This window comes from Cyprinodon variegatus, unplaced genomic scaffold (genome assembly GCF_000732505.1).
Source record: "Cyprinodon variegatus isolate N-32 unplaced genomic scaffold, C_variegatus-1.0 Scaffold676, whole genome shotgun sequence".
Classification (NCBI taxonomy): Eukaryota; Metazoa; Chordata; class Actinopteri; order Cyprinodontiformes; family Cyprinodontidae; genus Cyprinodon; species Cyprinodon variegatus.
The window spans coordinates 296454-317410 of record NW_015151129.1 but is presented as its reverse complement, the minus strand read 5'-3'; the positions used below and the strand labels follow the sequence as shown (position 1 = coordinate 317410).

Below are 20957 nucleotides of genomic sequence, written 5' to 3'. Positions count from 1 at the left end.
AAATATATTAATTAGATTTACAAAGCAATCAAATACTTATTGTTTGGATCAGTTAAAAAAAGGTCTTTTTTCTGTTTGTTTGTTTTTATCTATCCAAAACCTTTTCCTTGTCCAAACCTTGTCTTGTACGTATACATGATAAATTCACACTAGTGATTCAAATAAGATAAAACCAAAACAAAAAGTATGTACATGTTTTTTTTTTTCTTCAGAAAAACCCTTAGAAATTTCTCTCTTAATCTAAAAACGTGTTAAACTCAAATACACTTAGACAACTTTTTAAATATTAAAAATAAATTATAAACAAATAAAATGTTATGTGTTAAATTACCAATTTTTTTCCGGTACAAATTTAATATATACAGTAGCATTTTTGATATTTGAATTTGAGTTTTTGTTCATAGTTAACAGTAAGTACATTTTCCGTTAAATGTTTAATTAATTTTATCTTTGAATGTTCAATGTCATCATCATTTTCATTTCATTTATTTATTTATTAGGGACAGTGCATACTAATGAACATCTACAACGTAAATATGCCAGATTGTAGCACTAGTGCTAATTTACATCTGCAGTCCCAATGCAAGTGACCAAGAAAAACACTATCTACAGAAAGACATTATACATGTGTATGCATGTGCATACAGACACACATACATGCATGCCATAATTGCATGCATGCATTTACACAGATGCATGCACACAAACAATTTAAGAGTATAAAAACACAGTCTATAGATAGCCACAGGTTGGGTTATTATAGAAAATAAAATGCATAAATAAAATGTAATGTGTAATGTAATGTGTTATAAAATTAACAATTGTCTGGGTATTTATACAAGAGGAACACATTTTGGAAAAAGACACTGTATACAACATAATATTCACTTCTGTACAAACTTAATGTTTTTTAGGCACACATAAAAAATTTAGTGTCAAGAAAAGTTTTTTACCCAGATTTTTCTTTAAATAACTCAGTTATGACTTAAAAAAAACACAGAGCACCGGGCAGTAAGGCGCCTTTATTTAGGAAAAAATTAAAATAACTCAAGGAAAACAACCCCTCCAACACAAAAATGACATTACTTACGGTGCCTCTAAATAACCTACAGGGGGCAGTAGGCAACACAAGTGACGTGTAGAAGAAGAACCCCACTGTCACAGCCCTGTTATTGAAGCCCTAAACTTTGTCTTTCAGGCTATATTACAAATGTAAAAATTCGTTTTGATAGCTATCTAGTAGGCTTACGTTAACTCTAAACCTACTAAAGTATAATTTTAAAAGAAAAAACTGGATTTTGAAGTAAATAACTTTAAAATCATGGCTACCTGTAAGACCAGGCACAGGGGAGAGGTTTTAGACTTCGCGGGTTATTTATAAATAGTCAACGGCGCCATTGTTTCTGTAAGAATGATTTTAAGTTTGATGAAAATAGCTCATCCACTGACTTATATTTACACAGTAGAGTGTTCCTTCAGTAGTTCCAGAACGGGGTGGACATTAACATATTCAAAAGGTCGAGTAAATAAGCCAATAGTTGGAAAAGACAGGAAAGCTACCGTTAGCTGTTAACTTCAGCATCGACAGATGAGGGAATCGTCGTTGCGGTTTTAAACACTGATACCTGGCAGACAAAAATGGAGCAACCGTACCGGACTGGGGTTACTAAGGTTGGTTTTCTTGCTCTCGTTGTCTCTTTATCACCCATGATATATTGAAGAGCTACAGGCTAACCTGTATCTGATTTTTTTTTTTTAGCCCTGCTCTGTTTGCTTGTAGTGCTAAACGATGGGCGGGGGAATTCTTTTTTGTTTATGTTTTGTACAAGAAAATTTGGAGTGAAATGGCATTAATGTGATCCAACCCGTTTTAAAATTAACACTTCTTGTCAAACATCTTTATATGTTTCATTTACACTTGATCCGTTATATTTGATTAAAGATTTATGTTATGGGATGAAACCATTACGAAGTATCGACACATCAATTTATATCTTATTGAAGTAGCTCAGAACCTATAAATTACACATCTTAGCTCTATTAAAATGTATGAACCAATAGTGTTAGTCTACAAGTGTCCTTCTAAATGTAAGTTAATATGCCTTATTGAGGGCCATTGCTGCTGCACCAAAAAGGAGGACATTATGTGGCAGATCAATAAATTACTAAGGTCTACATAATAATCGGGTATTCTCTCATTTATGGTGCAATTTGAGGGGTTTAAAGAGGATGGTTGTGTAGCTGAATAGGGAAAAAATATTAATGGAAAATCAAATAGTATACTTTCACAGTATTTGTATTTAATACATTGTGGTGTTCAAAAAGTGAGTCTTTTAAAGTGCAGAATGCCACAAAGCATAACATTTGGGGGACTTAAATGTTTGAAAACGTTTATTTTATGGTAACTGTGCAATGAAGTTGGCACAAAAAGGGTATTATTGTAATCAGCAGGTCTTCTTGTTATTGTTACTGCTTCTGATACAGAGTACCAATACAAGTGCCTAAAAAAGCTTTGTGAAAAGTTTTCATCTTATTTTATAAAGCGCCCGACTGAATTGATCAATTAATTAAACATAATTGTTTTGATACTGTGATCTTTGTCAAATATAGAAGAGGTATCAGTTTGAGTTGTTTTTCAGGAGTACTTGACACCAGTATTGGTATGAGTGCATCCCTAGCTCCCATTCCCCTTCTGAAAAAAAAACTGTCCCACAGAATTATGCTGCTGTAGAGCTCAGTAATTTACAATATCTGTGCATTTTTAGAAAACGCACATCTACATCTACGCAGAGGAAGATCAAACTAGAGTGGCAATTTTGGTCGAGCAAATTAAAATTTTCCTTTTTTGACAAAATCATTTTGCCCTACTGCCATCACAGTGTGTATCGTGTGTCCCATGTAGGCTCAAAGACGTGAATCTTTTTTTAATCTGAGCTCGTATCTCCATGCTTGTTCTGTTCTTTTTGTACATGAATTGTAATGAAGTGTAAACAAAATTTCTTATGGTTTGTTTTTGCCTCCACTGTACAGCTGTGTTTATGCTAAGCTTTATAAACAGGTGATTTTTGACCTTTAAAGACAGCTGGTTGTAGCCAAGCTTGTTCAAAGGTATGGAAAAAAAGGTCACCGAATTTAACTTCTCAGAGTTTTGTTAGTGAAACAAAAAGAAAAAAAAATCCTAGATGTATATAATTTCTGTCCTCGTCCAAAATATCCACAGCCTTTTCGCCGTCTATTTGATTTAGTTTCAACGAATGTTTTGTGTTTATTATTTAACTACATCTCAAAAGATTGAAAGGTACATTAATACTTAAAATGATCAAGGAAATGTAATATCTCATGCGATGTTAAAGAGTATTAACAGATTGGATTAATTATTAGCGTTCTTTATGGAATGACCCTGGTTCTGCTATTTGTTTCTTTGTAAATATAAGCAGATTGATTTTCTCTGTTCACAGAGGATTACCAAGAAGAAACTGGAATACTTTACAGGAAAGCAAAGGTATGCTTCTGTTCATATAGAAGACTATTCATCTGTTTTCTCCTATTTCTTTTTATAGTAGAATGCAATAGAATCTCATGTAGATGAACAACATTTATATCATATGGGAATAATTCCTCGTAACATTTCAGGTTAGGCATAATTATGTTATTAATGCGATTTTGGCGGCTAGATTTCTTTGGGGAACTCTTTTGAATGAAATTACTCCAAATGTGAGGAAAATCGATGTGATGTTTTTCTCTAAACGTTAAGCTGGGTATTAAGTTGTCATAATCAAGGTATAATCTGGGACTAATTCCACAATAAATGCCCCAAAATACTCTCTCCACATTTTTCAGTAATTGGTAATAAACGCATAATTAATTGTTTTTCCAGTTTTTATATTGTGACATTGTTAGTTTAAAAATGTTTATTTTCTGCTTTAACAAGATACAGTGAATTTGGGTGTATTATTCAATTATAATAATCCAATCTTGAATCCAGTGCATTTATTGGTGATGTGTATTTCATGTATTTTTGTCTAGCAATATGTTTTTTTTTTTATATATATATATATAATTTGAAATAGGATTTTTCTCCTGCACTTTATGTTTCAGTTTGCCTAATGGAGTCGGAGAGACTTTCACATATGAGGATGTCAGCAAGTTTGATGATGGTCAGTGGTTTTTAAAGTGGGATCTGCTGGGGGGGAATACTTTCTTTTGTTATTATAACAGAACATTGTTTTTTCTATACTTTATTGAATATAAAAAAGATTGTAATAATATCTTGAGAAGGATTTAAATCTACTTAACCTCCCATCATGGATGGCTGGGTCCTGAAATTCCTTTTCCCACACAGATGTGTTGTAACACACCTGTGTGTGTCTGGCCTTTTTCCTTTAATGATAAATGATAAATGTAGAGCATTTCTACAAGCAGGCAGTCACTTCTGTAGGGTACTGACAGGCATTAAGGACCCACCCCTCCCACTTCTTTGGTTGTCAAAAAGTATCGATACTCAAAATCTACATTTAAATTCAATACTAGTTTTGAATGGTATCTAGACTAAATCCAAGTGTTGTTTGCATATTTTTTGCTATTGTTAACTTTAGATTTCTAGATTATTTGCACATCAAACGAGTAATACCTCAAACATGGGGGGTGTTCCCTGATTTAAGCTTGTATGATTATAATGAACCCGTTTCAGGCTGTATGATGTTTTATGTGTGCTGTTTTTTTTTATTTTTATTTTTTAATGCTCTTATCTTTATTGTGTCTTTTTTTTCCAACCAATTAAAAAACGTTCATTTGTTTTTCTTTCTCCAGAAGTGTGTGCACCTGAGCCAAACCTACAATTAGTGTTGCTGCAGAGTTCTGTTTCTGAAACTCTTCACAGTGAGGAGTCCATTTCTCCGGCTTCACATAAAGACCTCCCAGCTGCAAAACCTTCAGAACCCCATATCTCCTTGCATGGTCAAGTCAGTATAGCGATTTTGTCTGAAGCTACAGAGAATAATTTTTTGGACTATTTCTGACCCTTTTTCAGTATAATCTCAGTCATGTTTATGGGCTCAGCCCTTGCTTTATGAATGTTAATTGACTCTGACACAATTTGATTATTTGTTTTGTATATGTTTAGGATCCCAGTGAACTTGTCCCATTCGACATACATGAGCCAATGAAGACTTCCAGTCCCATAATACAAAATATGATCAAAAGGACCAGAGAGAAGCAGGACGAGAATGAGAATGAGGATCTTACTGTGACACCGATTTTCTTTATCAATGAGGATGAAGAATCTCACCCAGACGCCGTAGCCACTCACAAACCTCAGTGCAATGGACAATCCACCGAAGAGTAAAAGCATTTATTTTATTTAGTCCTGCTTGCCAGAAACACATCTGAGACATTTATTACTTTTTAGTGTTTTTTTTTTCCTTTCAAATCTTTTTAACATAATTTTTCTTTGTAGGATTGATGAACTGGACTCTCCTCCGAGCCGGATTACATTGACCAAGGTGTTCAGTCACAAAGCAAAGCTTAATATTCCAAGGTAAGTTTTTATTTTATTTATTTTTTTTATAATTACTGGTTAGATTTGAGATATATTAAATTATCTTTGTGGCATTCAAACAGCAAATGATGCATATCAGAACCCCACAATGTAACTTGAGAAGGTTGGACCTGTCACTGAATGAGTCATGTGACCTGATATAGTGGACTCAGTCAACATACCATTCGGACAGATGATAACTTCCCCGTTGGTCCACTGTGTGGTGCCTGCATCATCTTTGTTGTTAGTTGCTGCTGTCAGGTAGCGACAGCCTACGGCAACAGCAGCAAATCCAATAATGCTTTGCATAGTGAGCTCTCTGACAAAGCATTCTGGGATATATCTGCCTCTTCTGAGGCCTGTCTTTTCTTCTCATACACTTCATGGACACTTTTTCTCTTACAACCCTTGACCATTTTCAAAGTACCGCAGTGAGAAAGATGAGCTTCAATGACTGTCTGACTGAAAAATATAGCTTACTCGGGATGAGCACGTAGGACGGCCTAACATTAACGTATCACCAGAATGATTGACAATTAGCAGGACCACTTATTTAGATGATCCAAACGGAAATAAAAGATCGTCTTCTATACTTTTAAAGGTCTTTTTGGTCACATTCAGATGGACGTTTTATTGGTAACTGTTAAATCGTTTTAACCTGATCTAGTTTCAGCCAATTGTCTCGGCTCTTTGACTTTCCAACAATTACATCAAAAAGATTTTGGCAGTTGGGGGAAAAATACTTCAGTTTTTCCTGTCATCAATGGATTTCTGCTGTTATGTGCATTACGTAAATACATCGTTTTAAAATTCTTAGCTCCTCCTTCATGACATAATTTTTCACCGCTGTTGGATATTTGAAAAAACAATATGATTAATAAAATGGAAATTAAGGTATATAATTCTATAAGAATGCTTTATTATTTGCTGTAAACTAAAGTCATCGGTTCCATTTTAATTAAATGCTGACCCCACTTTTAGTTTTCACAGCAAAGATTTTTGAGCAGGTTTTTTCAAGTTTTTCTTCAAGTCTTCCAAATTGGATGTATTTCGTTTCCAGTAAATAATTTTTTTTTAACGTTATACGCAGTCAGAAGAAACCCGTTATGGAATGAAACACACTTTTAAGCATTGCACTGGTGAAGATTCAGCCTCTTGAACTGCTGAGGCTTTTCAGCCAATTATTCACCTCATGAGCCGCTCTCTGGTGCCATCTAGTGGACAAATAATGTAAAAGTAGTGGCAATAATAAGGATATGATTCTTATATTCTTGTTTAAAACATTGAAGTAAATAGATAACTGAATGTTGTTTGTGCCATGCCAATAAATCCAGGGCTTATAGCAATTAACCTATAAGTAGACTTGATCAGGTTTGATCCGCTCACATTATGAGTTCAAACTTATTCAATATGTGTTTTTTATCTTTAACAGCAAGGGTGAAAACATCAAGAAATCTGTCGTAGAAGAGCCTAAAGTTGTTTCTCCTACAAAACAGTCCAAATGTGTCTCCAGCCAGCCACCTGCACATATCTTTCCTGGTGTGAGAAACGACATGGCAAGTTTCATGAACAAGCTTCTGGCAAGAAAATCTGAACTCTCACAGTAAGCATGGCTAAAAGCACGCTATAATAATCTGTTTAACTAGATCTTTCTTATAAATATAGCATCAGGATTACTTTGTTGTTGCCTTTTTCATATTTGTTTGAACAACACCCTTGTGTTCTTTTTTAAGGGCCCAGAAACCTCCAGTCAAAGCGCCTCCTCCTCTTCCTCCTTTGGAGCCTGACGATGACTTTTTAATTCTGGAAGATGATGCACCGCTTAAGTTTTCTTTTCCAAAGAAAAATGTCTCGACTGCGAGAAAGAAGCTGAGTAAGAGCCCTAGCTCTAATAAAGAGAGTTCAACAGACAAAGAGACAAAAGATTGTCCTGTGGAGGTTCCAGAAAAACAAAAAGAGGCAGAAATAGCCATCAGCAAACCGGACAGTCAGGCTGTTGATCAGAGGAAAAAGAAAAAGAAAGGCAAAGAGAAAAACCCTGAGGTGGTCATTTCTGCCGATCACAAAGGGGATTTACTCAGTCACCAGGAACTACCTGCAGGCGACCCGATGGAGCAGGAAAAACCAAAGAGTAAAAAACAAATGAAGAGAGTTTCATCAGCACAGAGCGATAAGACAGAAGATCGGCCCAAAGATAAAACAATCGTGCAACCAGACAAAGAAGCACCGGCCGAGAAGAAAACTGGAACGAAAGAACACAAGTCTACCAAGAAGAAGAATTTAAAAGATAAGAAGGAAAATACTCCAAAGGGTGGAACAAACTCTTTAAAAGAGAAGAAAAAACAGCCGGCAGCTGTGAAGGAACCACAGCAGGATGATTTTTCTAGAGAAAAAGGCCAGAAGCACAGTGTTCAGGAGGCAGCAGCTACTGATGAGCTGAGGGGCTTTACAGGTAAGGTCATCATTTCAACCCACAAATTTAGGTTTATAAACTCTAAAATATAAAACTAAGCAAGTTTATTTTTAATGAACCACTAAAAAATATGTTGTAAGAGTTTTTGCATTATTTATCAATTTAATTAGACTTCATTTGTTATTAGCAATTGACAGTTGGGATGAGTTGTTCCTTTTTCTTGACACTGATAGGCCACAGAAATGATTTAAACTGTTTTGATTATGAGTCTATAAAAGTAATAGACTCACGGCTCTTCCTTTTAAGTATTTTTTTATCTGTATTATTTTGATCATTGGCAGTATCGTAGCCTATAAGGTTTATCTGAGGCGGGATTTTTGCTAGTTGAAAATTTATCTCGGGGAGTGGCGGTCTAGTGGTTAGGGCATTGTGCTTGGAATCCAGAGGTTCTGAGTTCAAGCCCACTCCCACAGACTGACACTGTGGGTTGCTGAGCAAAGAGCCTTAACCCCACACTGCTCCCCGGGCGCCGCACATTGGCAGCCCACTGCTCCCCAAAGGGGATAGGTAAATGCAGAGAGTTCATTTCATTGCTCTGTACTTGTGACAATGGAATCACAATAAGAAAGCTGAAAAAAAAAGTGTTTAAGTGTTTAAATTCTAAAATCAAGAGTAAAAGGCTGGCATGATGATGAGCATTCTGAGTTAGTTTTTTTCCCCTTGATGGATTAATTATCTGCTCCAATGAGGGATAGGCTGCTATGCCTTCCTCTACAGTATAAATAATACAATTTTCATGAAATTTACACTAAATTTTAACATTTAATATTGGCTTCTTTTAGTTGAAGTGGAAAGGTGTTTTATCTTTGGCGTTTATTTAGTGTTATTTGATGTTGACGCATTCACCGAAGCTACTTTTTTTGGCTTATTATTGAAATAATTTTAGTTTGCAACAGCTAATGATTATTTTGCTAATTGATTCATGTGTTCACATTCTTTTTCTGATTAAGCGGTGCATGATAGAAGAGCAGAATGGAGCTTTGATAGATATATTTTTTACAGGATTTTTATCCAGGTTAAGCTTAAACTATGCCACTGTAGCAATTATGAGTAGATTGTATCTAAACTGAAATGAAAGATGTATAAAATTCATAGAAAAAGATTATTAGGCCATCCTTATTTTCTTTTTTTGAATAACAAAGGTGGTCTTTTTTTTCTCTGGCCTTTATTATTTTCCACTGTTTTTACATAATTATTCCTTTGAGTGGGTTGTTATTTAATTTTGTGTTTTATTTAAAAATGATTTGGTTTCTGAAATTAGTTGGGAATTTATATAAAAGCAATTATATTTTGTTCATACCTGATTGTTATAGGCCACACACAGACTGGAATTATGCTGTGCTGTGCTAATCATGATTCCATACTCGTTTTGTCTTAAAGGTCAAATAGTATATAAGTAGTTGCTGACATTTTATTGATCTTTCTTTCTACCCTACAGACAAAGACACAAAATCAAAAGAGGATGAAGAGGCCAAGCAAGACGAAAAGTCAACTGGATATAAAAGCAGTTCATCAGAAGATTTTCCGATTTTAAGGAAAAGAAAGAAGAAGATGCCTGGTGAATGGTGGATAAGCACTCCTCAGAGCTCAGACAAAGCAGCAGACAATTTAAACTTCAAAATGTCCAAACAGAGAACAGAAGAGTCCAGCATAGCGAGTCCTTCCACCTTAAAGAACAAAGACAAAATTTACTCAAGAAGAAACCCGATAGAGCCCAAAAATGTGTTCAGTGATCATACCAACAAAGCTAAAAAGAATAAAGGAAGACAGACTAAAGGGCGAAAAGAGAAGAGAAAACAAACTGAAAAAAACAGTCCAGTTGAGGATAAGCTTGAGGAGCCGCTGATCCCTGATCAGGATCTGGATCAGGATCCAAGACCCTTTTCGTTTTCCAAGAGAGACCAAAGCCTCAACTCAGGTAAAATCACAACGGCTGAAGAGTCATTTGAAGGCTTATTTAAAGCTTATTTAATTGAGAAAGCTTCCTGGAGAGGTAGCCAAACGTCTTCAAATCTTGGAAACCAAGTCCAGTGGATTTTTATTTTTTTTATTTATTTACTTTTATTCTTTAGTTTTTTTGAACTTTTACGGAATATTTAAAGTATACATAATCCCCACTGAAGCCAAATTTTCATTGTTTCATCATTTGTAGAACTTATTGATAGAAATAAATAACTACAGAAAATCAATGCTTTTTTTTTTTCAAATTTTAGCACCTTAGTGTTCCTGATTCCTGTTAGTTTTGTTTTGAATCCCCATATAGAAGCAGTTGTCCAAATTTCCACAAACCTTTAAATGTGCTTCCGTTGCAGGAGGTGAACCATTTCCAAAGGTTTATCATCACATCCCCAATATTCAGAAATCAGCCACATCTACAGCCAGTCAGTCTCAGTCAGAGAAGCAGCTGGGGGAAACCGAATCAAGAAAGCGGAGGAGGAAACCCCCAGTCGACTGGTGGGCGGTTCACTCAGAGGCTAATGATTTGGAAGTCTTAGCCCCACAGTCTCCCCTAAAGGAGCCAAAACAACAGAAAGGGAAGGAAAAACGGCCTATAAGGGCACCAACCAGACCGGCTGTTCCCAGACAGGACAATTCTGCATCAAAGACAAAACGGAGAGCTCCAGAGAAGCCACGCTCTGCTCCAAAGACTGTCAAACGCTCTCTTGCAGACATTTTCACTTCAGCCACAGAGACCCTCGCTGTGGCCACCAACAGAGACGCACATCAGTTTAAGAGGCGTAACGTCACGTCCCAGCCCACAGAGGAGAACACTGACACCAGCCCTGCAATGTGCAGCGGGCTGCATGCAGGCGTACCCAGCGGAGCGGACGCTGATGAATGTTCCCAGTTGATCCCACAGGAGAGACTGTGTCAGACTGAGCTCACGTAAGGAAGAGCAGAAATCACATCCATCTTTAGCCATAAACCCATCAGGTTGACTCTTTGTTTGTTTTGTTTTTCCCTTTAACAGGTCAAGAGTCCTGAGAAGTGGTCCTTCCTCCATGATCCAGCTGGAAAAATATGACGATGATGACATGAGTATGTTTCAGTCACATCAGTTTTTTTCTCTCTCCATGTTTCTGTTCTCTAGTGTAAAGTATCAACATTGTGTGGATAAATGGCATGAAAGGATGATGGTTTTAATGGTTCTAAAACACTTTGGCTCTCACATTTAAACCTGACAACATTGCATCACCAGCTGCGGTTCCTGAGATACTTGTTGACCAAAACACAAAATCCAAAGCTATATAAGAGCCATGGAAGGAGAGTTTTTATTTGGTTTGGCTACAAACATAAAACATAATTTAGCTTTTTGATTCTTAGTACTTCTTTTAAAAGCATGCCAAACATTCGAAATTATTTATTCTTATGTTATAGTATTTTATAAATTAAAAGAATAATCCAATATTGATATTTAAGTCTGAAAAAAGGTCCAATATTTTGTGTTTTTATTTAGAAAAAACTTTAGTGCAAAACTTACTAACACCCTTAATTTAGCTTTATTAGAATAATATAATTTATTAAACCTATGTTATGTTTAGCAGAGTATTAAGAAACTTTACATGAAATGTTTTTTTCCCCCAGAAAACAGAGAAGTGCAGCAGATATTAGTACTTTGAGGTCCCAGAACAACCATTAGATGGCATCCACCATCCAACCAGTTGCATGAGTAATGCAGGATAAAGTCCTTTACTCTCCAACCATTACACTTGGATAAATTCAGTTCTCTAAGCTCTGCAATTAACAGCGTTAAATAAAGAACTACTGATGGAAAAAAACACATCTTTCTCATTGTTAAGTGCAGAATCAATGATGTTGTGAGACTCTTTTTTTCCTTAAACACCCTAAGAAGCCTGTAAGCGTGCACAGCATCATGGACTTAAGGTGCCTGCATATTTCAAAAAAATCTGGTGTTTTTTAAATTTTATTTGGGTCGTCAACAACCAAAAAATTCAACATAGAATGAATTTAAAGGGCTGAAAACCTTTCATAGATATTCTAGATCTGAATCCCTTAGAAAACCTCCTGAGTGAGTTTCACAGAAGACACAAGGCTCTACACAACTAAAGATAGGATTATACAGAAGAGGCAGACTTTATGCATTTTTAATAAAATATATGTTTATTTCAAGAATTATTCTACATCTTTTGCTGAGGTGCCAAGAAATGTGATTCTGAATGTAACACCAGCTGATGGAAATGAACTTTCTGTAAAACCGATTTTCAGTGAACATTAAAATCTTTGACGGGTCCTTGGCGTGAGAACTAATTTATAAAGCATAAATACTCTGAACTACATAAAAGACTGATCCATCACCTGGTGGAGTTAGTAACCTGTGCCAAAAATGTGAGGATTTTAGTCATATTAGGAGAGATTTAGAGAGAAACCATCAGGTGAAAAGATGTAGAAGTGTGGATGATTTCGTTCAGTGATTATACCCCTTTGGATCCACATCTCAGGTTTTAACTGAACTGCAGGGATTCTCTGCCGGCTCAGTGGAGAGCAATGGTTTTCTGATGAATTAGTTAAAACGACTTTACCACATTTGGCTGTTTCACTTGTCAGGCTGGAGGTGCGGCCATGCTGCAATATTTAAAACCCCTGTGGGGGATAAAAAATTCAGGGTGTGTTGCTAACTTGGACAAAGGTATACAGCTTACATCGTTCCATTTACCTCTTATGGAAAAGGGCATTTTTCAGACTTTTTTTTTGCCATTTGTTTCCTCCAGATTATTTTTTTCCCTTATATCTACGTTATTGTATCTGTTTTCCAGATCTTCCATCATCCATAGTCAGATCTGCGCTGTCTATGGCTGATTTTTGTGCCCCTCCCCTCAAACCGCTGACTTTACATTCAACGGATCAGAAAAAACTCCTTGAATTGTTCCAGAGAATCTGGTCCACAGAAGCCGATGGTAAACTTGTGTCTTTAATATGCATCTCTTTGTGTTATTTAGGATTTAAATGGTTTTTGTGTTCCTGTTATATACAATGCTTTTGAAATTATAAGTATGCCACCCACCGAGTAATTTTTCATTCATTTTAAATCTGCAGCAGGAAGTGCTACCATCTCTCCTGACATGTTTCAGTGGTACTTCTACCGGGACCAAGCCCTGGGTATCCAGGTGGACATCAACAGCAGCGCCGTCTGCTCTGGAAAGCTGATCATGGGCTCCTACATGAAGAAACCACTCTGGGTGGATCACAGTGCTACAACAGTCAGTAAATTTTTACTCTTTCCCACCTGTTATGAGACTAGTCGCTTTATTTCCTCATTTTGTTTTTTCCTCTCTTTATCATCCCAAGATATTCAACTTATTGACGAGCTCCGTGAGTGTTACAGTTGACAGCTGTGTCTCTCATTACAAAGCCGGACAAGCTTTTATGGTGGAGTCTGGTAAGAATAACACAAATAAAGACCCCCCTTTTTTTTTTTTACCATATGATCAATTCAAATAGTAATGGCACATCATTGGGATAGACTGCCTATTTTGAACACAAGTATTATAGTTTATTTTATCAATACAGAGTTATTGGAAAATATTAATTAACAATTTAAACTGAAGAAAAAAAAATGTTAGAAAGGGGACTCATTTGTTTATTCCCACTTCATATGGTTAAAAAGAAGCATAGATGTATAAGATTAGGCACAGATGATTAAAGGGTGAATTCTCAGCATCTTAAAGTCGTCCTGGGATTGGGCAGCTGAATTTGTCAAACAAAATTCATATTGTTTCTTTTCTTCAGTGAAATCCTTCATTTTTTCAGCCATAGATAATAACCAGATTAGAGGTTAACAGTTGAGCCTATTTTAGCTCGGACAGTAATCTGTGATACCAGGCATTTGCCCGGTCCTAATTTCAGCATGCAAAGGCCGGCCCTCTTTAAATCATACCGGCCCACCTGTGACAGTAACTCAAGGAGCTCAAAAAGTAATACAATATTATCTACCTAAATGATGCATGCAGTATATTTAGCCCTTCCTTGTTATGCACAACTTTGTGACAATTTTCTATTTCTTCAAACTGTAAAATCCTTGCAACAAATTAAATTATAATAAAACTAAAATGCTGTATTTAATCCAAACTACGATGTTCCTCCTATATTTGGTGAATTTATGTTTGAATATTTTGCAAAAATATTTTGCGGTGCATGATGGGGTTTTGCTAGCCTGGGTGCCAGTCCGAACTTAGTCCCGCCCACAAGGTTTGAGTTCGGGGAAGTTCGGTCTGGCTCTGCTCCATAGTAGCGCGAGTATTATCGCCCACTGTCAGGCGATCCAATCAAATTGTCAGGGCGGGCTTTATACGATGATGGACAGATGATCAAGAGTAACGTAATCAACCACGTGACCAAAGTGCGCATTGGGTGACAACAATAATGGCTGCCGCTGGAGAGTTTGGGTGAGTAGATTCTACTATTAGGTCTGTTCTAGAAGATATCGACAGCAAATTAATTTTAAAAGAGGAACAGAGAAACGCTATCAAGTCTCATCTTCTTATTCTAGGCGTGCAAATGCACGCTTTGATTTTTGTGGACAACAACTATGCCTCGCTTAACATACGTCACGCACTCCGTTGCTCTTATTGGTTGTAGGTCTATCCAATTGAGTGCAGAGGCATTTTTTTTCCTGGTTCGTTCGAAACACGCCCCATAATCACAGCTCTATGGAGCAGTATCAGACTCATATTCTGACTAGAATTGAGTCGGACTACGTCAGGCTAGGGTTTTGCATCTAAAGACTAACGTTTCCTGTCTTACATGCATTGTTTCTAGGTTGGGATATTTCCCAATCTGGCAGTTTAGGATGGCTGTCTCTCAGTAAAAAAAATTTTTCTTTAGATTTATGGCCTAAGAGATCAATAAACTTTGGTTCAAAGTGGGCGAGATTTCATATATCCAGGCGGTTTATGAACAGGAGTCAGTGACATCTAGCAACCCTGCTGATGTGGTGAGTGTGGATGTTATGCAGCAGCAGCAGTAACCGTTGTGTCCCTGTTAATAACCAAAGGCAGTAAAATCGTCTAGGTGACAGTTGTCATGTGATACTTGAAAATAGATTGGTTAATCCACAATGTGTATTCATAAGTGGGCTGGTGTAGATGGAAAAATGCCAAAATCATTCCCAGTCCGAGCCTGTTTAGGACCCTCTCTTTGCAGAGGCGCTTAGTCATAGGAAAACACTTTAGTGTGAGGAGAGACAGGAAGCATCAGGGATGTCTTTAGGACCCTATATATGGGGCCTGTTTCAGCATATATGTTCAGTTCCTAATCTCATAAAGCTACCATTTTTGTCTAAATCTTGTTTATCTGTTTTCACAGGACGAGCCTACAGCATCCAGAATGACAACTTGCAGCCAGCTGTTCTGTACTTTACGAGGATGTTAGCAGAAACTTTAGACTGATGATTTATGTAATGTATATTCAATGATTAAATGTCTGCTCAATTGTCAAAGGTCTGATAATCTGAATGATTGAAAATATAGGCTGTAAATGTAAATGTTTTGTATTTTTTGTATAGAAATTTCTTTCTAACTTGGATTCTGCTTCAGCAGAACCAAAAAAAACAACAACATAAAACATTTCTCAGTAAAGTAGCATTTATTTTGGATTTCTGTCTTCCTAAATTGAACATAAGGTACAATGTCAGCTCTAAAATGTTTATAAAACCATTTTGTATTTTTAGTATATGTTTTTATTATGCATTTTATATATACTAGGAAGTGCATAAGTGCAAACTGCTGGTTGTTTATTTTGCTTTGCTTTAGCAAACCTTTAATTTAAGAAAATAAACTGTACAAAAAAGACAAAAGAAGAGAAAAGGCTGTGAAAGTGTTGCAGTTGAAAAAAAAATCTATACTTTGCAAATTGTTGAAACAGAAAGGGGATTTCATCGCAAACAAAACATACCATTTAGTCATATTTTTATAAAGGTCCTTTTTTTAAGCAGAAAAACTAACAATCCACCTGAGTTTTACTCCTCTTCAGTGTATAAATAAAAGGGAAATGATTTTTGCAAACTCATGTTTTCTGTGTTTTTCATAATTGCAGTGGTTGCCAGGATTAAATGAGTTTACGTTGAATGCTCACTTTAACTATGTCCCCTTCAGACCCTAATGAGGAAACCAAAGATCTTCAGAATGAACAGGGTTAAAGAAATTAGTGTTATATTTCATCCTGACGGCTAATAAATGGTGATCATCTGACCTTAAAGACGGTCCAAATATGAAAGCTAAGTGATGCAGCGAATATGAAGAAGGACGATCTGGTCAGTTAAGAACAATATTAGAATATTTGACCACTGCAAAGAAAAATCTAGTGTACACATCAGTAAACATACCACTGCTAAAGGGAAAATATGATGTAGAAGCTAAAGGACCAATTGTTGAACACATCTAAAAATAATTGATTAAAGCTCTAACTAATAAGATTTATAAACCAGATGAGATAAGCTTGGTATGCGTTCATAACTGTTCAGAGCAGAGCTACTTAAGCAGCTAAATGTAAAAGGTATTGCTGTTCTTTATTAAAACTAATATCATGTTGTTATCCTCTGCCTGCAAATACTGTGAAAAAAAAAATCCAAGTAGCTCAGATGCATAAGAAGGGCCATCAAAACTCAAATCCTAAAAGTTTTTAAATGTACTCTAAAACTAACAAGAAGTAATTTTAGGACATTTCCATTTAATGTTGCAGACTAAATGTGAACCAAATGATTATGCAGTTATTAAAAAGTTGGTATTCACATTTTTTCCCCAAACATTTACAAACACTGAAGGGGATGTAAATACATCACAGGAGGAGGACAGTGGAACATGCTGATGTGGGTAACAGGGTCATCTGATCAACAAAGGTTTTGAAGAGATGGTTATTGAACAGGGATTAAGTGGTTGATAAACTGGGAAGGAGGGGAATTAAAGCTGAACCTGGGGAATGGGAAAGATGGCTGAAAAAGCACAGGGAAAAAGGGAGCTGGACATAAATGCCAAACTAGTTACGGTAAATAAAAAAGTCCCAAAGATCATGGCAGCATCAGCCTCCTGGGTATCTCCCTTTAGTCTAATTCTAGGTGAATTTTTAATTCTAGGCTTGAAGCCTCATTTCTTTAATCCAAGTTAACTCTTGTATAAACAGTACTAAATAAGTCTAAAAAGTTTTATTCTTTAAAAATAGTTGGCTAATATACTGTATCCCAAATTCTGGTGTCGATTATGGACTACCGTCTTAAATAACAAAACAAAAAAAGAAATAAAAAATTATTGGTAGAAAGAATTTTCAAAATAACTAAATACTATCACAGTAAATACTACAGTTATCCTAAGAGAACTTTCTTAGCCTACTAACAGTTGTATTTATATCTGTGGATGTAATTTATGGGAGGGAAATGTCCATTTTGGTCCCCTGCATGACCAAAAACAATGTTATGCTACAGTACGCTACATTCGTTGAGCAGTAGGACCAAGCGGAAAACCGCAGATCAAGCTGAAGCTTCCCTGAGTTTACACCGCCTAAGCTCCTGATTGGCCCTCCATCTTTTCTTGAGTGATGATTGGCTGTCACCGCTGTTACTCCTGGGAAGCTCACTTTATGTGCCACTGAATCAGGTCTCTGATTGGATTGTCAAAGATGCTGAAGTTTGTTATAATAAAAAATACTTGTGTCCCCTTCCCTTCCGAAATTAAAATTTTGTCCTTGTTTATGTTTATTTTTTATGTTTTTAATCTAGCTTCAAAAGTTTTTAGCTAGCTTTTTATTAGCTATTACTCTTATAATGTTTATATTATTGTAGGTTTTTTCTAAATATTTTTTTCAAAATTGGTTAATGTAAAGGTGCAAAAGGTCAGAGTATCCCATTTATTCCATTATAACTATTATTTGTCATCATTAAGCACCAACAGGTGTCTTCACCATATTTTCTTGTGAATGCTCTTAGAGTTTTACTGCAGTCACTGCTGTCGGGGAGTTATAAGAGAAGGTTTTTTTAAAAATCCTCATCATCTTTGGACCTAATAAAGGCAACATCTCTCCATCTTTTACTCCAACCCTTCTCATATTGCCTCTTTCCCAGCAATACTTCTTATACTGTGTCAATTCCTGTTTATTTCTCTTTGAAACAGACCTGGATTTTTTGGAACTGGAGGAAAATGTGTTGCACACATGAAAACGCTCAAATCCAGCTATCATCTGTTGTTTGGTGAGATTTATTGAATTGGATGATTAGACACGTGGGAAATGTATCAATTTACTCTCGTTTAACAAACGAGGAGCTTGGGGGTTGGATTTTTATGGATGCAGGCTACATAATCAGCTCTGTTGCTCAACCCATCCATGTTTTCCTTACAGATGGGGCATGATGGAAGGAAAAATCCATCTTTTTTTACATTTGTGCTAAATTTCTTTCATTCTTTTCCGATGGATCACAGATGTAACAACAAGCCTCACTTTGCTAAAGAAACTTCCCAACTTTGGGTTTAAAAGACTCTTTCTTGTTGCGAGTCACAGTGACAGGAATGCTCAATAAAAACAGTAGAACTTATCATCTTTCAGTCAAACCTCTGAGCCAGCAAATTCTTTGACTCCATAGAGAGTTTCAAGCATTGCCTCCTCAAACTTGATCAGAAGTACCAAAATGACTTCCTGATGACAGTGAGGCATTTTGTGACTCGTATGCACTTAATTTTTATGTTTTCTGTCTATAATTTTCTTTCTGGATGTAAACTACATAAGAATTGATGATGTTTTCTACCAATAATAAGTTAAATGTTTAAACAGAACCAGGAATCGTCACTGTACCCATATTTCTTTTAGGTTCATGCTGCTTAACCAAGCTGCTTTTGAATCTCACTTACTTTAAACTATTAGATTAATCTAACCTCTGGTTTTCTGTGCAGGCAGCAAAAAGTTAAACTCAGTGAAACAAATCAACATGCACAACTTGACTTCAAAGTAAAGAAAGGAAGGATTTCCTGCAGGTAAACCCTCAAAGATGGACCATCTTCTATTGTCTGATTGTCCAGTGCAGATGCAGCTCCTAGTCGCCTCAGGCCAGGATTTGATTCAAAGAATTGAAAGCTGCTTTATCCACCTCAGAATTTCAATGTTATAAGTAGTAAACTGTGTCTATAACCAGCTTTGCTTTCGGTGCCATACAGCATTGGTGCAGAGAAACAGAGATCTGCTTGTTATGCTTTGATACAGTCAGGGTAAAGTAGTGTTCATCGAATGACTTATGATGGATTCTGTTTCCATTTTAGCATAAGATATTGGATCTCAGTATAGCTTGAAATTGGGGGAACTTGGGAACATCGTGTGTGGATGTGGTACGTTATTCTGGAAGCTCTTTGAAGGCATGTTGAATAAGGAGATGCTAAGACTGAGGGAGAAAACACCTTGACACAAATTTGGTATGGCAGGTGAAAACATCTGTGGTGGCTGCAATATAGATTCACAGAAAACAACGCTAGAAAACAGCATTATTTTCCTCTTCACAGATGCCACGGTTGAGCATACAAATCCGTTTCTATAATGTAAAACATCCCAAAATATGGCAAAAACAATTCCAACTCATCTGCTGCCTATTTAGAATGTGGCAGCTGTTATTTCTCAAAGAGCTTCATATTCATATTTATGAGGGTGTATGAAAGATTTGCACATATCGGTCTGCTATGGATCAGCACAAGCCCAAGAAAAGCTTTAATTTTCTCACAATTTTGATATATCTTATTTTATGTAATAAAACGGGCTGCAAAGATCTAAAATTACCTAAAATAGTTTGATGTGATAAATTGTCTAATTTTGTGAAGTAAAACCAGACAAAAATATTGAGAAGAATTTACTTAAAATTAATTGATGTTAACCACACCATGAGGACCAATCATTTCTTTCTAACCAACCAGTGATCACCTTTTGTAGAAGTAGTCAGGGCAATAAAAGATATATTTAATTTTCCCCCCCAGAACAGCATCTAATCCATCAGCTTCACATGGAAAACACACAGTGCCACAATAAACTTTCCAAGAGCACGCTGCTCACTAAAATTCTCAGTCTGGACAAGGAGGAGATCCATTAAAATGTGTTGGAAGAGGAGTCAGAAAAAAAGAAAGCCTTTACTTAATGATGGAAAAGAAAAAGGCATATTTTGAGGTTTCAATAGAGCATGTGGGTGATTTCTCAAATCTATGGAGAAAGATGCTCTGGTCAGATGAAACTGAAATTGAACTTCATCTGATCACTCCAAGATCATCCACAGAGAAACACAGGGGTAGCAGCATCATGTTGTGGGGACTCTATAACAGGTCTGAGTCAAAAGAAAAGATGGATGTTGAACAGTACAGGAATATTCCCACGTCAGTCAGTTCTTAATCTGGGACTGGGGCAGAGATTTACCTTCACCTTGAATAATAACCCAAAGCATACAGCAAAAGCGACACTTTAAATATTTAAGTATAATTAAAAGGCCTAGTCGGGAGTTTGCATGTTCTCCCTGAGCATGCGTGGGTTCTCTCCGGGTACTCCGGCTTCCTCCCACAGTCCCAAAAACATGACTGTTAGGTTATTGGCTTCTCTAAATTGTCCTTAGGTGTGATTGTGTGCATGAATGGTTGTTTTACCTGTGTGTCTCTGTGTTGCCCTGCGATGGACTGGCGACCTGTCCAGGGTGTACCCCGCCTCTCGCCCACTGACACCTGGAGATAGGCAGCAGCACCCCTCGCGACCCCAATTGGGACAAGCGTGTAAGATAATGGATGGATGGATGGATAAAAGGCCTAGTCAAAGTCCAGACCTCAATCCAATTAAAAATCTGTTTTTAGAATCGAAAGCCATTATTGATTACCGTATTTTCACGACCATAAGGCGCACCGTACTAAAAGGCGCAGTCTCAGTTATGTGTCCCATTTCTGTATTTAACACACACATAAGGCGCACCGGACTATAGGGCGCGTTTTT

The 20957-nt window shown here is 36.5% G+C and overlaps 1 protein-coding gene across 1 annotated transcript; it reads left to right on the top strand.

Moving 5' to 3' along the window:
• The first annotated feature begins 1188 nt into the window (after window positions 1–1188).
• On the top strand, window positions 1189–16029 carry LOC107097156. Its single transcript, XM_015394187.1, has 15 exons — window positions 1189–1671; window positions 3459–3502; window positions 4099–4157; window positions 4810–4961; window positions 5123–5340; window positions 5456–5536; window positions 6969–7139; window positions 7270–7988; window positions 9448–9927; window positions 10322–10895; window positions 10981–11048; window positions 12785–12925; window positions 13065–13228; window positions 13317–13407; window positions 15333–16029. Exons 1-15 carry the CDS (start codon window positions 1639–1641, stop codon window positions 15413–15415), a joined length of 3078 nt encoding a protein of 1025 aa, XP_015249673.1. The 5' UTR covers window positions 1189–1638; the 3' UTR covers window positions 15416–16029.
• Window positions 16030–20957: the final 4928 nt, after the last annotated feature.